General features: G+C 43.6%; 1 protein-coding gene across 1 annotated transcript in view; it reads right to left on the reverse strand.

Moving 5' to 3' along the window:
• LOC121840366 (E3 ubiquitin/ISG15 ligase TRIM25-like) overlaps nt 1–12,519 on the reverse strand; it is a 29,379-nt gene extending 16,860 nt beyond the window's left edge. The window contains exons 1-3 of the mRNA XM_042303231.1: nt 11,876–12,519; nt 11,357–11,452; nt 5,785–6,018 (exon numbers count right to left, since the gene is read on the reverse strand). Coding sequence (XP_042159165.1) covers nt 5,785–6,018; nt 11,357–11,452; nt 11,876–12,472 — 927 coding nt within the window. The 5' untranslated portion in view covers nt 12,473–12,519. The remainder of the gene's footprint in view (nt 1–5,784; nt 6,019–11,356; nt 11,453–11,875) is intronic.
• Nucleotides 12,520–13,440: the final 921 nt, after the last annotated feature.

Below are 13,440 nucleotides of genomic sequence, written 5' to 3' on the forward strand. Positions count from 1 at the left end.
GAGAGGGACGGACAGAGAGAGAGAGGAGAGACAGAGAGAGAGAGGGACGGACAGAGAGAGAGAGGGACTGACGGACAGACAGAGAGAGAGAGAGGGACAGAGAGAGAGAGAGAGGGACTGACAGAGAGAGAGAGAGAGAGGGACGGACAGAGAGAGAGAGAGGGACGGACAGAGAGAGAGAGAGAGAGGGACGGACAGAGAGAGAGAGGGACGGACAGAGAGAGAGAGAGGGACTGACAGAGAGAGAGAGAGGAGAGAGAGAGAGAGGGACGGACAGAGAGAGAGAGAGAGGGAGACAGAGAGAGAGAGGGACTGGACAGAGAGAGAGAGAGGGACGGACGACAGAGAGAGAGAGAGGGACGGACAGAGAGAGAGAGAGAGAGGGACGGACAGAGAGAGAGAGAGACGGACAGACAGAGAGAGAGAGGGGAGGGACGGACAGAGAGAGAGAGACGGACAGACGGACAGAGAGAGAGAGACGGACAGAGAGAGAGAGAGAGACAGAGATATTTAGAGATCATATATATACACGGAGAGAGAGAGAGAGACGGACAGAGAGAGAGAGAGAGACGGACAGAGAGAGAGAGAGAGAGACAGAGAGAGAGAGACGGACAGAGAGAGAGAGAGAGACGGACAGAGAGAGAGAGAGACGGACAGAGAGAGAGAGAGAGACGGACAGAGAGAGAGAGAGAGACGGACAGAGAGAGAGAGAGAGAGACGGACAGAGAGAGAGAGAGAGAGACGGACAGAGAGAGAGAGAGAGAGACGGACAGAGAGAGAGAGAGAGAGACGGACAGAGAGAGAGAGAGAGAGACGGACAGAGAGAGAGAGAGAGAGACGGACAGAGAGAGAGAGAGAGAGACGGACAGAGAGAGAGAGAGAGAGACGGACAGAGAGAGAGAGAGAGAGAGACGGACAGAGAGAGAGAGGGACGGAGAAAACCCAAAACATCAACTGCATATTCCAAAAAGCAGCATCAGAAGCAAATTTGAGAAAACCAAAGCAATGCAACATCAGAAGCAAAAATCAAAATGTTTCTGACAAATGGTTTGATAATGAATGTAAAACAATTAGAAAACACCTAAGACAAATGTCAAACAAAAAACATAAGCAGCCAAACAACCCAGAGCTACGATATGAATACTTTGAAACTCTGAAACAGTATAAACAAACACTGAAATGCAAGAAATTGAATTATACCAACAAGACACTTGATGAAATTGAAAACGCAATTGACCAAAATCAGTTCTGGGACATGTGGAACAATTTAAGTACAACAAAGCCACAAGAATTAGCCATACAAGATGTAGGAATTTGGAAAACGTATTTTGATAATCTATACAAAAACATCCCACAAAAAGACTTACAACAGAACCAATTAGAAATTAAAGAAAAATTGAACATCCTTGAATCAGTCATTAAAAACAACCAACATCCATTAGATTACCCAATAACACAACAAGAACTAAATGAAAAGCTCAAATCTATTAAATCAAAGAAAGCTTGTGGTGTAGACAACATCAGAAATGAAATGCTGAAAAACAGCACACCTGAGTTGCAAAATGCTGTGCTTAAATTGTTCAACATGGTGTTAACTTCTGGCTGCTTCCCTGATGTCTGGAACCAGGGGCTCATCTCCCTATCCACAAAAGTGGAGACAAATCAGACCCCAATAATTACAGGGGAATTTGCGTAAACAGTAACTTGGGAAAGATTTTCTGTAGCATTTTGAATTCAAGAATTCAAACCTTTCTTCAAGAAAAAAATGTAATAAGTAAATGTCAAATTGGCTTTCTTCCTAACCATCGCACTACTGACCATATATACACCTTACACACACTAATTAATAAGCACGTCCACCAAAGAAAAGAGGGCAAAATCTTTGCTTGCTTTATTGACTTTAAAAAAGCATTTGATTCGATTTGGCACGAAGGGCTATTCTACAAAATTCTCCAAAGTGGGCTTGGTGGTAAGGTGTATGACTTAATAAAATGCATGTACACAGAAAACAAGTGTGCAATAAAAATCAAAAACCAAAGAACAGAATTTTTCTCACAATGTCGAGGTGTGAGACAAGGCTGCAATTTGAGTCCAAATCTTTTCAACATTTATATCAATGAATTAGCAGACATGTTGGACCAATCTCCAGCCCCAGGACTCACACTATTTGACACAGAGGTGAAATACCTGCTATATGCTGATGACTTGGTACTTCTATCACCAACTAAAGAAGGTCTTCAACAAAACATTAATATTCTGGAGCAATATTGCCATAATTGGGCCCTGGCAGTAAATTTCCAAAAAACTAAAATCATGATTTTCCAAAAAAAAAACAGATGTCAGAAACACAAATGTAAATTCACCCTGAACAACACCTTAATTGAACACACAAAAAATTACACCTACCTTGGTCTGACCATATCTGCATCGGGAAACTTTAATATGGCAGTGAATGCACTCAAAGAAAAAGCCCGCAGAGCAATGTATGCAATAAAAATGAAATTATTCAAAATCAACATCCCAATTAAAATTTGGACTAAAATATTTGACAGTGTAATCCTACCAATAGCACTTTATGGAAGTGAGGTTTGGGGGCCACTCAATAAACTGGATTTTAAAATGTGGGACAAACATCCAATTGAAGCCCTACATGCAGAATTCTGTCGGAAAATCCTACAAGTCCAGAGAAATACACCAACTAATGCATGTAGGGCAGAATTGGGCCGTTTTCCAGTAATAATGAAGATACAGAAAAGATCATTAAAATTTTGGCTACATCTAAATTCAAGTCTAAATTCGAGTCTGCAATTTAAAGCACTTCAAACCCAAGAGCTCACCAACCAAGCAGAGCCCAGAAACGAGCCCTCTCAGTCAGCTGGTGTTGGACCTCACCAACCAAGCTGACACCAGCACTGCTTCAAAAGAAAGAATTCCAATAAGCAAAATCATGAACCAATCAAAGGAATCATATTTACAATACTGGAAAAACGAAACAAAATCCCAAAGCCGACTAAATTGCTATCTGACCCTAAACAGAGATTATGAATTGGCTGATTATCTCTACTCTGTCAGAGATACGAAGCAGAGACAGATCCTTACCAAGTACAGGCTGAGTGATCACCGATTGGCAATAGAAACCGGCAGACATAAAAAGACATGGCTACCCAAAGAGGAGCGTGTATGTGGTCACTGCATGACAGGGGAGGTAGAGACAGAGATGCACTTTCTCCTTTACTGTGATAAATATTCCTCACAAAGAGATTCATTATTCACAGAAATGACTACATATATTCCAAATTTTTACAAATTCAACCCAGAGGAAAAACTAAGAATACTCCTGGGCGAAGGAGTAATGGCTCCTCTTGCAGCCAAATATGTATTTTCCTGCCATAGCCTGAGGGACACTGAATAATAACATCTGCATAGTAAGCAGTAACTTACTTATTATTACTATTATTGTTATTACTATAATTATTTATCATTCCAAATATGGGTGGTAATGGTAGTGATAACAGTTTAGTGATGGTTGTAGTAGTCGTAGTAATGATGATTGTAGTTGTAGTACTGATATAAAGAAGAAGATGACCGTTATTTAGTTATAAGTTAGTTATAGTTTCATTTTCCATAATTTGATTTTATATTTATTACATTTCTACTATTGACTGTTACCATTTTATTGGTATTATTTTTGTATTTAATTTTGTATTATTATTTACTACCATTTTATATTATTATTTGCTATCATTTATAATTTTGTTACAATGTATATTGTATACATTGTTGCTTTGGCAATATTGACACAATGTTTTTCATGCCAATAAAGCAGCTTGAATTTGAGAGAGACGGACAGAGAGAGAGAGAGAGAGGCGGACAGAGAGAGAGAGAGAGAGGCGGACAGAGAGAGAGAGAGAGAGGGACAGAGAGAGAGAGAGAGAGGCGGACAGAGAGAGAGAGAGAGAGACGGACAGAGAGAGAGAGAGAGACGGACAGAGAGAGAGAGAGAGAGACGGACAGAGAGAGAGAGAGAGACGGACAGAGAGAGAGAGAGAGACGGACAGAGAGAGAGAGAGAGAGAGACGGACAGAGAGAGAGAGAGAGAGACGGACAGAGAGAGAGAGAGAGACGGACAGAGAGAGAGAGAGAGAGACGGACAGAGAGAGAGAGAGAGAGACGGACAGAGAGAGAGAGAGAGAGACGGACAGAGAGAGAGAGACGGACAGAGAGAGAGAGACGGACAGAGAGAGAGAGACGGACAGAGAGAGAGAGACGGACAGAGAGAGAGAGACGGACAGAGAGAGAGAGACGGACAGAGAGAGAGAGACGGACAGAGAGAGAGAGACGGACAGAGAGAGAGAGACGGACAGAGAGAGAGAGACGGACAGAGAGAGAGAGACGGACAGAGAGAGAGAGACGGACAGAGAGAGAGAGACGGACAGAGAGAGAGAGACGGACAGAGAGAGAGAGACGGACAGAGAGAGAGAGACGGACAGAGAGAGAGGGGGACGGACAGAGAGAGAGGGGGACGGACAGAGAGAGAGGGGGACGGACAGAGAGAGAGAGGGGGACGGACAGAGAGAGAGGGGGACGGACAGAGAGAGAGGGGGACGGACAGAGAGAGAGAGACGGACAGAGAGAGAGAGACGGACAGAGAGAGAGAGAGACGGACAGAGAGACGGACAGAGAGAGAGGGGGACGGACAGAGAGAGAGAGACGGACAGAGAGAGAGAGACGGACAGAGAGAGAGAGACGGACAGAGAGAGAGAGACGGACAGAGAGAGAGAGACGGACAGAGAGAGAGAGACGGACAGAGAGAGAGAGACGGACAGAGAGAGAGAGACGGACAGAGAGAGAGAGACGGACGGACAGAGAGAGAGAGACGGACGGACAGAGAGAGAGAGACGGACGGACAGAGAGAGAGGGACGGACGGACAGAGAGAGAGAGACGGACGGACAGAGAGAGAGAGACGGACGGACAGAGAGAGAGAGAGGGGGACGGACAGAGAGAGAGAGGGGGACGGACAGAGAGAGAGAGGGGGACGGACAGAGAGAGAGAGGGGGACGGACAGAGAGAGAGAGGGGGACGGACAGAGAGAGAGAGAGGGGGACGGACAGAGAGAGAGAGACGGACAGAGAGAGAGAGACGGACAGAGAGAGAGAGACGGACAGAGAGAGAGAGACGGACAGAGAGAGAGACGGACAGAGAGAGAGACGGACAGAGAGAGAGACGGACAGAGAGACGGACAGAGAGAGAGGGGGACGGACAGAGAGAGAGGGGGACGGACAGAGAGAGAGGGGGACGGACAGAGAGAGAGAGACGGACAGAGAGAGAGAGACGGACAGAGAGAGAGACGGACAGAGAGAGAGACGGACAGAGAGACGGACAGAGAGAGAGAGGGGGACGGACAGAGAGAGAGAGGGACGGACAGAGAGAGAGAGACGGACAGAGAGAGAGAGACGGACAGAGAGAGAGAGACGGACAGAGAGAGAGAGACGGACAGAGAGAGAGAGAAGGACAGAGAGAGAGAGACGGACAGAGAGAGAGAGACGGACAGAGAGAGAGAGACGGACAGAGAGAGAGAGACGGACAGAGAGAGAGAGACGGACAGAGAGAGAGAGACGGACAGAGAGAGAGAGACGGACAGAGAGAGAGAGACGGACAGAGAGAGAGAGACGGACAGAGAGAGAGAGACGGACAGAGAGACAGACAGGACAACATAATGATTGAGATGAATAGTTTCACATGAAGTTAATTTCATATCACATGTAACAAGACAGTTTAGTTACCTGGAGGAAATGGATGTGATCCTCTGTGTGTGAGAGCTGCTCCAGCTCAGTGCTTCTCTTCCTCAGCTCAGCTATCTCCTGCTTCAGTTGCTCCAGGAGTCCTTCAGCTTGACTCACTTGAGCCTTCTCTTGGGCTCTGATCAGCTCCTTCACCTCAGAGCTCCTTCTCTCAATGGAGCGGATCAGCTCAGTAAAGATCTGATCACTGTCCTCCACTGCTGACTGTGCAGAGCGCTGGAGAGAGAGAGAGAGAGAGACAGAGAGAGAGACAGAGAGAGAGAGAGACAGAGAGAGAGACAGAGAGAGAGAGTGAGAGAGAGACAAAGAGAGAGAGAGACAGAGAGAGAGAGACAAAGAGAGAGAGAGACAGAGAGAGAGAGACAGAGAGACAGAGAGAGAGAGAGAGAGAGAGACAGAGAGAGAGAGACAGAGAGAGAGAGACAGAGTGAGAGAGAGACAGAGAGAGAGACAGAGAGAGAGACAGAGAGAGAGAGGAGAGAGTGAGAGAGAGACAAAGAGAGAGAGAGACAGAGAGAGAGAGACAAAGAGAGAGAGAGACAGAGAGAGAGAGACAGAGAGAGAGTTCACAGTCAGCCCACTGACACCCCTATCAGACCACAGCAAAATCACAGTCTACTTAAACAGAGCAATACTCAATCACGAGGCATCAAAGCCAAAGGAACTGAGTAACATTAAGAAATGCTATAGATGGAAGGAATGCAGTTTGGAAACCTACCAAAAAACAATTAGGCAACAACAAATTCAATCCCTCTTAGACAATTTCTTGGGTAAAACGTTCCACTGTAATAGTGAAGGTGTAAACTTGGCAGTAGAAAATCTTAACAGTATATTTGACCTCTCAGCTTCCCTATCAAATCTAAAAATCTCAAATAGAAAACCGAAGAAAATTAACAATAATGACAAATGGTTTGATGAAGAATTCCAAAATCTAAGAAAGAAATTGAGAAACCTGTCCAACCAAAAACATAGAGACCCGGAAAACCTGAGTCTACGCCTTCACTATGGTGAATCACTAAAACAATACAGAAATACACTACGGAAAAAGAAGGAACAGCATGTCAGAAATCAGCTCAATGCAATTGAAGAATCCATAGACTCTAACCACTTCTGGGAAAATTGGAAAACACTAAACAAACAACAACACGAAGAATTATCTATCCAAAATGGAGATGTATGGGTAAACCACTTCTCCAATCTTTTTGGCTCTATAACAAAGAATAAAGAGCAAAAACATATACATGATCAAATACAGATCCTAGAATCAACTATTAAAGACTACCAGAACCCACTGGATTCTCCAATTACATTGAAAGAGTTACAGGACAAAATAAAAACCCTCCAACCCAAAAAGGCCTGTGGTGTTGATGGTATCCTCAATGAAATGATCAAATATACAGACAACAAATTCCAATTGGCTATACTAAAACTCTTTAACATCATACTTAGCTCTGGCATCTTCCCCAATATTTGGAACCAAGGACTGATCACCCCAATCCACAAAAGTGGAGACAAATTTGACCCCAATAACTACCGTGGAATATGTGTCAACAGTAACCTTGGGAAAATCCTCTGCATTATTATTAACAGCAGACTCGTACATTTCCTCAATGAAAACAATGTACTGAGCAAATGTCAAATTGGCTTTTACCAAATTACCGTACAACAGACCATGTATTCACCCTGCACACCCTAATTGACAATCAAACAAACCAAAACAAAGGCAAAGTCTTCTCATGCTTTGTTGATTTCAAAAAAGCCTTCGACTCAATCTGGCATGAGGGTCTGCTATACAAACTGATGGAAAGTGGTGTTGGGGGTAAAACATACGACATTATAAAATCCATGTACACAAACAACAAGTGTGCGGTTAAAATTGGCAAAAAAACACACACATTTCTTCACACAGGGTCGTGGGGTTAGACAGGGATGCAGCTTAAGCCCCACCCTCTTCAACATATATATCAACGAATTGGCGAGGGCACTAGAAAAGTCTGCAGCACCCGGCCTCCCCTGCTAGAATCCGAAGTCAAATGTCTGCTGTTTGCTGATGATCTGGTGCTTCTGTCACCAACCAAGGAGGGCCTACAGCAGCACCTAGATCTTATGCACAGATTCTGTCAGACCTGGGCCCTGACAGTAAATCTCAGTAAGACCAAAATAATGGTGTTCCAAAAAGGTCCAGTCACCAGGACCACAAATACAAATTCCATCTAGACACTGTTGCCCTAGAGCACACAAAAAACTATACATACCTTGGCCTAAACATCAGCACCACAGGTAACTTCCACAAAGCTGTGAACGATCTGAGAGACAAGGCAAGAAGGGCATTCTATGCCATCAAAAGAAACATAAATTTCAACATACCAATTAGGATCTGGCTAAAAATACTTGAATCAGTCATAGAGCCCATTGCCCTTTATGGTTGTGAGGTCTGGGGTCCGCTCACCAACCAAGACTTCACAAAATGGGACAAACACCAAATTGAGACTCTGCACGCAGAATTCTGCAAAAATATCCTCCGTGTACAACGTAGAACACCAAATAATGCATGCAGAGCAGAATTAGGCCGATACCCACTAATTATCAAAATCCAGAAAAGAGCTGTTAAATTCTACAACCACCTAAAAGGAAGCGATTCACAAACCTTCCATAACAAAGCCATCACCTACAGAGAGATGAACCTGGAGAAGAGTCCCCTAAGCAAGCTGGTCCTGGGGCTCTGTTGACAAACACAAACACACACTACAGAGCCCCAGGACAGCAGCACAATTAGACCCAACCAAATCATGAGAAAACAAAAAGATAACTACTTAACACATTGGAAAGAATTAACAAAAAAACAGAGCAAACTAGAATGCTATTTGGCCCTACACAGAGAGTACACAGCGGCAGAATACCTGACCACTGTGACTGACCCAAAATTAAGGAAAGCCTTGACTATGTACAGACTCAGTGAGCATAGCCTTGCTATTGAGAAAGGCCGCCGTAGGCAGACATGGCTCTCAAGAGAAGACAGGCTATGTGCTCACTGCCCACAAAATGAGGTGGAAACTGAGCTGCACTTCCTAACCTCCTGCCCAATGTATGACCATATTAGAGAGACATATTTCCCTCAGATTACACAGATCCACAAAGAATTGAAAACAAATCCAATTTTGAAAAACTCCCATATCTACTGGGTGAAATTCCACAGTGCCATCACAGCAGCAAGATTTGTGACCTGTTGCCACGAGAAAAGGGCAACCAGTGAAGAACAAACACCATTGTAAATACAACCCATATTTATGCTTATTTATTTTATCTTGTGTCCTTTAGCCATTTGTACATTGTTAGAACACTGTATATATATATATAATATGACATTTGTAATGTCTTTACTGTTTTGAAACTTCTGTATGTGTAATGTTTACTGTTAATTTTTGTTGTTTTTCACTTTATATATTCACTTTGTATGTTGTCTACCTCACTTGCTTTGGCAATGTTAACACATGTTTCCCATGCCAATAAAGCCCTTGAATTGAATTGAATTGAGAGATACAGAGAGAGAGAGAAAGACAGTAGGTTCAGTAGTCTCTCTACACCTCATTGAGTCAGAACCTGCCACCCTGCTCTCCAGGTCCACCAGGCCTTGTCCCCCCTGCTCTACTCTCCTCCCTCCTGGACAGACACAGAACACCTCTTGGTATATCATATCATATCATATATATATATATATATATATCTCATCATTCAAGATGTATCTAGGAAGTTGTTTGAGTTTCATTTTAGTTTGACTATTGAGAGTTCCCTCTATTTGTGCTTTCACTAGATTCATCATTGGCACGGAAAGAGAGTCCCTGTCTTCCTAACATTGATGTGACCACAACAATTCTCCTCAGATACTCCCTTCTCTCTGCAATATCACCAGCAGGGTCAGATGTTCAAATCTGAGCAATGTTCCCATGATTGATAGTTTCCTGGTAGCTTTGCCACAACACTGTCTCTGTGTGTTTGTGTCATCTCATGTTTGACAAAGATAAACTAAGATTTTTTTCCAATTTTTGCAGCCATTACTGACAAAATAATCAAATGTAATGTTTTTTACCAAAAACTCCACATGGAAAGCAGAAAGCTGTGATCAATTAAATACAACGTTACCTAGATATTATCTGTGTCATTTCTAGCCTGGCACAGATAGTAAAACTACTGTAGCGACCCGCACAGACAGCTGTGTGTTATGTGTTCGGCTAGTAGCTGGTTGTGTTGTACTTACCAGTTCCCAGTGTTCGCGGGGTCCGACATGCCAATCAACCTGCTATCTGCCAATCACAGGAATGCCTGGGATGTTCTGATGCCGGGCATCCTGGTGGTTGGCGGAGTGGCGTGGAGGGGCGGGGCATTGGAAGTTAAGGTTCAGCCTTTGTTCTCTCTCTTCCGTCTGGGCTTCACAAGAGAAGGTCCCGATTGGCTTGTGGGGTATCTTTCATTTATTTGGCGTGAGCTAAGGCCAAACAGTAGCCTGTGTAAAGTTGCTAATAAACCGTCAATTCGTAACTCAATCCTCTGTCTGGACAATTGTTCCTTTATGATCTAGTCAGGTCATTACACTACATTAAATACAACGTTAACTAGATATCATCGCCACATAACTTATGTCGAATTTAAAAGACACCGTTACCGTTAGTAACGTCTGTTACACTGTAACTTACAGGCAGCCTCACATAAAAACCTATTGGTGAACAAAGCTTTGATTATGACCAAAGTCTATAGTAGTGAAAACTCTCTCTCTCTATTGTAACTTACCACACATTCACATCACTGCCTCGACATGAATGTGTCCTGTCAGAGCCGTTTCCTGTCCGTTAACTGTTAACAGGCTCGAGCCACAGCTTAACCAATGAGCTACAAGGAGGACTGACAGTCACGAGCGGTGCAGCAGCCTCTGCAGCAGCAGCCTCCCGGGTCCTAGTGCCCGCCCGGTAAGACGGTTAAGATGCGATGGAACGGTTGACGGAGAGAAAATAAATCACAGAGAAAATATATTGACTGATATATTGAATTGTTTAGGAAGCTTTAGCTTTGGCTTTAATACATTCTGAAAATACTTGAAAACCAAAAGAGAAAAGAATAGTAGCCCTCCTCAGGAACAACAAAACCCTCACAGACCAACTTCTTCTTCTATGATATAATGGAGGTCCTCAAACCAACGTTAAAGGTGCATGGCGCCACCTACTGTGCTGGAGTGTGTTCAATCACGGTTTACACCTCTTGCTTACTTGCTTTGGCAATGTAAACATATATTTCCATGCCAATAAGCCCTATGAATTTAATTCAATTGAGAGAGAGACAGTTCCATTTTAATGTATTGGGGACATGAGTCGTCATGGTTACTCATGGTTATGTGATGAGGCAGGCCAGTTGATTACATGAACCAGTCTATTCTCTGAAAGGGGTCCAGACAGCCTGTTCCCAACAGTGGGGTCAGTGGGATTGGATAGGGGCCCCTCTCTCTCTCTCTCTGACTGGAGGAGAGAAGTGAAATGGTGTGTCTCCTCTGGTCAACAATACTCACCTTGAAAGACTCCACAGCCTGTTGGAGCTCCTTCAGCTCCTTCTCTCTCTCCTGGAATCTCTGCTGGACCTTCTGCTGACTCATCCCCAGCTGCCTCTGTGGAGAATCACTCTTCAATGAGCTATCAAGCTTTATTAGTCCAGTAGATCAATAGTATAGTAATGTGACATAGGACCCATAGAGAGGAAGGTCTACAATCCTGAGGAAGTCCCTTTACAATATTATATTATGTTGCTATGTGAATGATTATAGTGTTTATGGTAGGCCTACATGTATCAAGGGGTTGAGACTGAACTTTGGACTCATAAAAGGCCATTCAAAATGATAATAGTGTTTGACTTTAGAAAATGGTGATACATTTGAAACAAACTCAATATACTCAAGGTTTGTGTTCATATTTGTGGATCCATTTCATATTGTATATAATATAATGATCTCATATTCAAACAGATTTTGTTCCTACTGTATCTTTAATTCTTTGTTTATCAGACAGTCACCAACAAGTTGTTCTGGTCTTACCTGTTTCTCAGTCCTCTCTGCTGCAGCTGACACTGTATCATGGCCTTTATGTTCATCCATTGTACACAGATAACAGATACACTGCTGATCGGTACGACAGTAAACCTCCAGCAGTTTGTCATGATGAGAGCAGATCTTCTCCTGTAGTTGTGCGGTGGCTTTGACCAGCTTGTGCTTCTTGAAAGCAGGAGATTCATAGTGAGGTTGGAGGTGAGTCTCACAGTAAGAGGCCAGACACGCCAGACAGGACATGAGGGCTTTCTGCTTTCTGGTCCCAGTGCAGACATCACACGCCACATCTCCAGGTCCAGCATAGCACAGAGCAGGAGGGGGAGCAGCCTGGAGTCCTGTCTTCCTCAGTTTCTCCACCAGCTCAGCCAACATGTTATTTTTCCTCAGATTAGGCCTTGGAGTGAAGGTCTCTCTGCACTGAGGACAGCTATAGACCCCTTTCAGAACATCCTGATCCCAGCAGCCCTCAATACAGCTCCTACAGTAACTGTGTCCACAGGGAATAGTGACCGGCTCCTTCAGTAGATCCAGACAGACAGAACAACAGAACTGGTCCTGGTCCAGCAGATCTCCCTGTTGAGCCATTTGGACGGCTGTTCACTCTCACACAGACAGACGACACAGACACTCAGATCAGTTTCGTTTCCTCAGAAGAGAGTTTGTGGGAAGGGGAGGGACTTCCTGGTTCTGCCAGAGGGGTGGGGTTAGAAGGAGGGAGGGGTTAGAGGAATGGAGGAAGAGAGAGAGGAACTGCATGCAACAGCAAGAGGGAGACAAATAGTTTTGTTCCAAGGTTAGAGCCCTTAACATGGAACAAATGACATAATGAATCTTAAAATGTGAGTTGTTAGAATATATGAAGGGTAACAGTTTCTATGAAGTACGTATGTATCATTATTTTAATGACCTTTATAATGCCTTATAATACACCTATGTGTTGTAATTAATCAATAAGGACTGAGGAGGTGTGATATATAGTTAATATACAGTACCACAGATAAGGACTGAGGAGGTGTGGTATATAGTTAATATACAGTACCACTGATAAGGACTGAGGAGGTGTGATATATAGTTAATATACAGTACTGAGGAGGTGTGGTATATAGTTAATATACAGTACCACAGATAAGGACTGAGGAGGTGTGGTATATAGTTAATATACAGTACCACAGATAAGGACTGAGGAGGTGTGGTATATAGATAATATACAGTACCACAGATAAGGACTGAGGAGGTGTGGTATATAGTTAATATACAGTACCACAGATAAGGACTGAGGAGGTGTGGTATATGGTTAATATACAGTACCACAGATAAGGACTGAGGAGGTGTGTTATATAGTTAATATACAGTAACACAGATAAGGACTGAGGAGGTGTGGTATATAGTTAATATACAGTACCACAGATAAGGACTGAGGAGGTGTGGTATATAGTTAATATACAGTACCACAGATAAGGACTGAGGAGGTGTGGTATATAGTTAATATACAGTACCACAGATAAGGACTGAGGAGGTGTGGTATATAGTTAATATACAGTACCACAGATAAG

Source organism: Oncorhynchus tshawytscha, linkage group LG01 (genome assembly GCF_018296145.1).
Source record: "Oncorhynchus tshawytscha isolate Ot180627B linkage group LG01, Otsh_v2.0, whole genome shotgun sequence".
Taxonomy (NCBI): domain Eukaryota; kingdom Metazoa; phylum Chordata; class Actinopteri; order Salmoniformes; family Salmonidae; genus Oncorhynchus; species Oncorhynchus tshawytscha.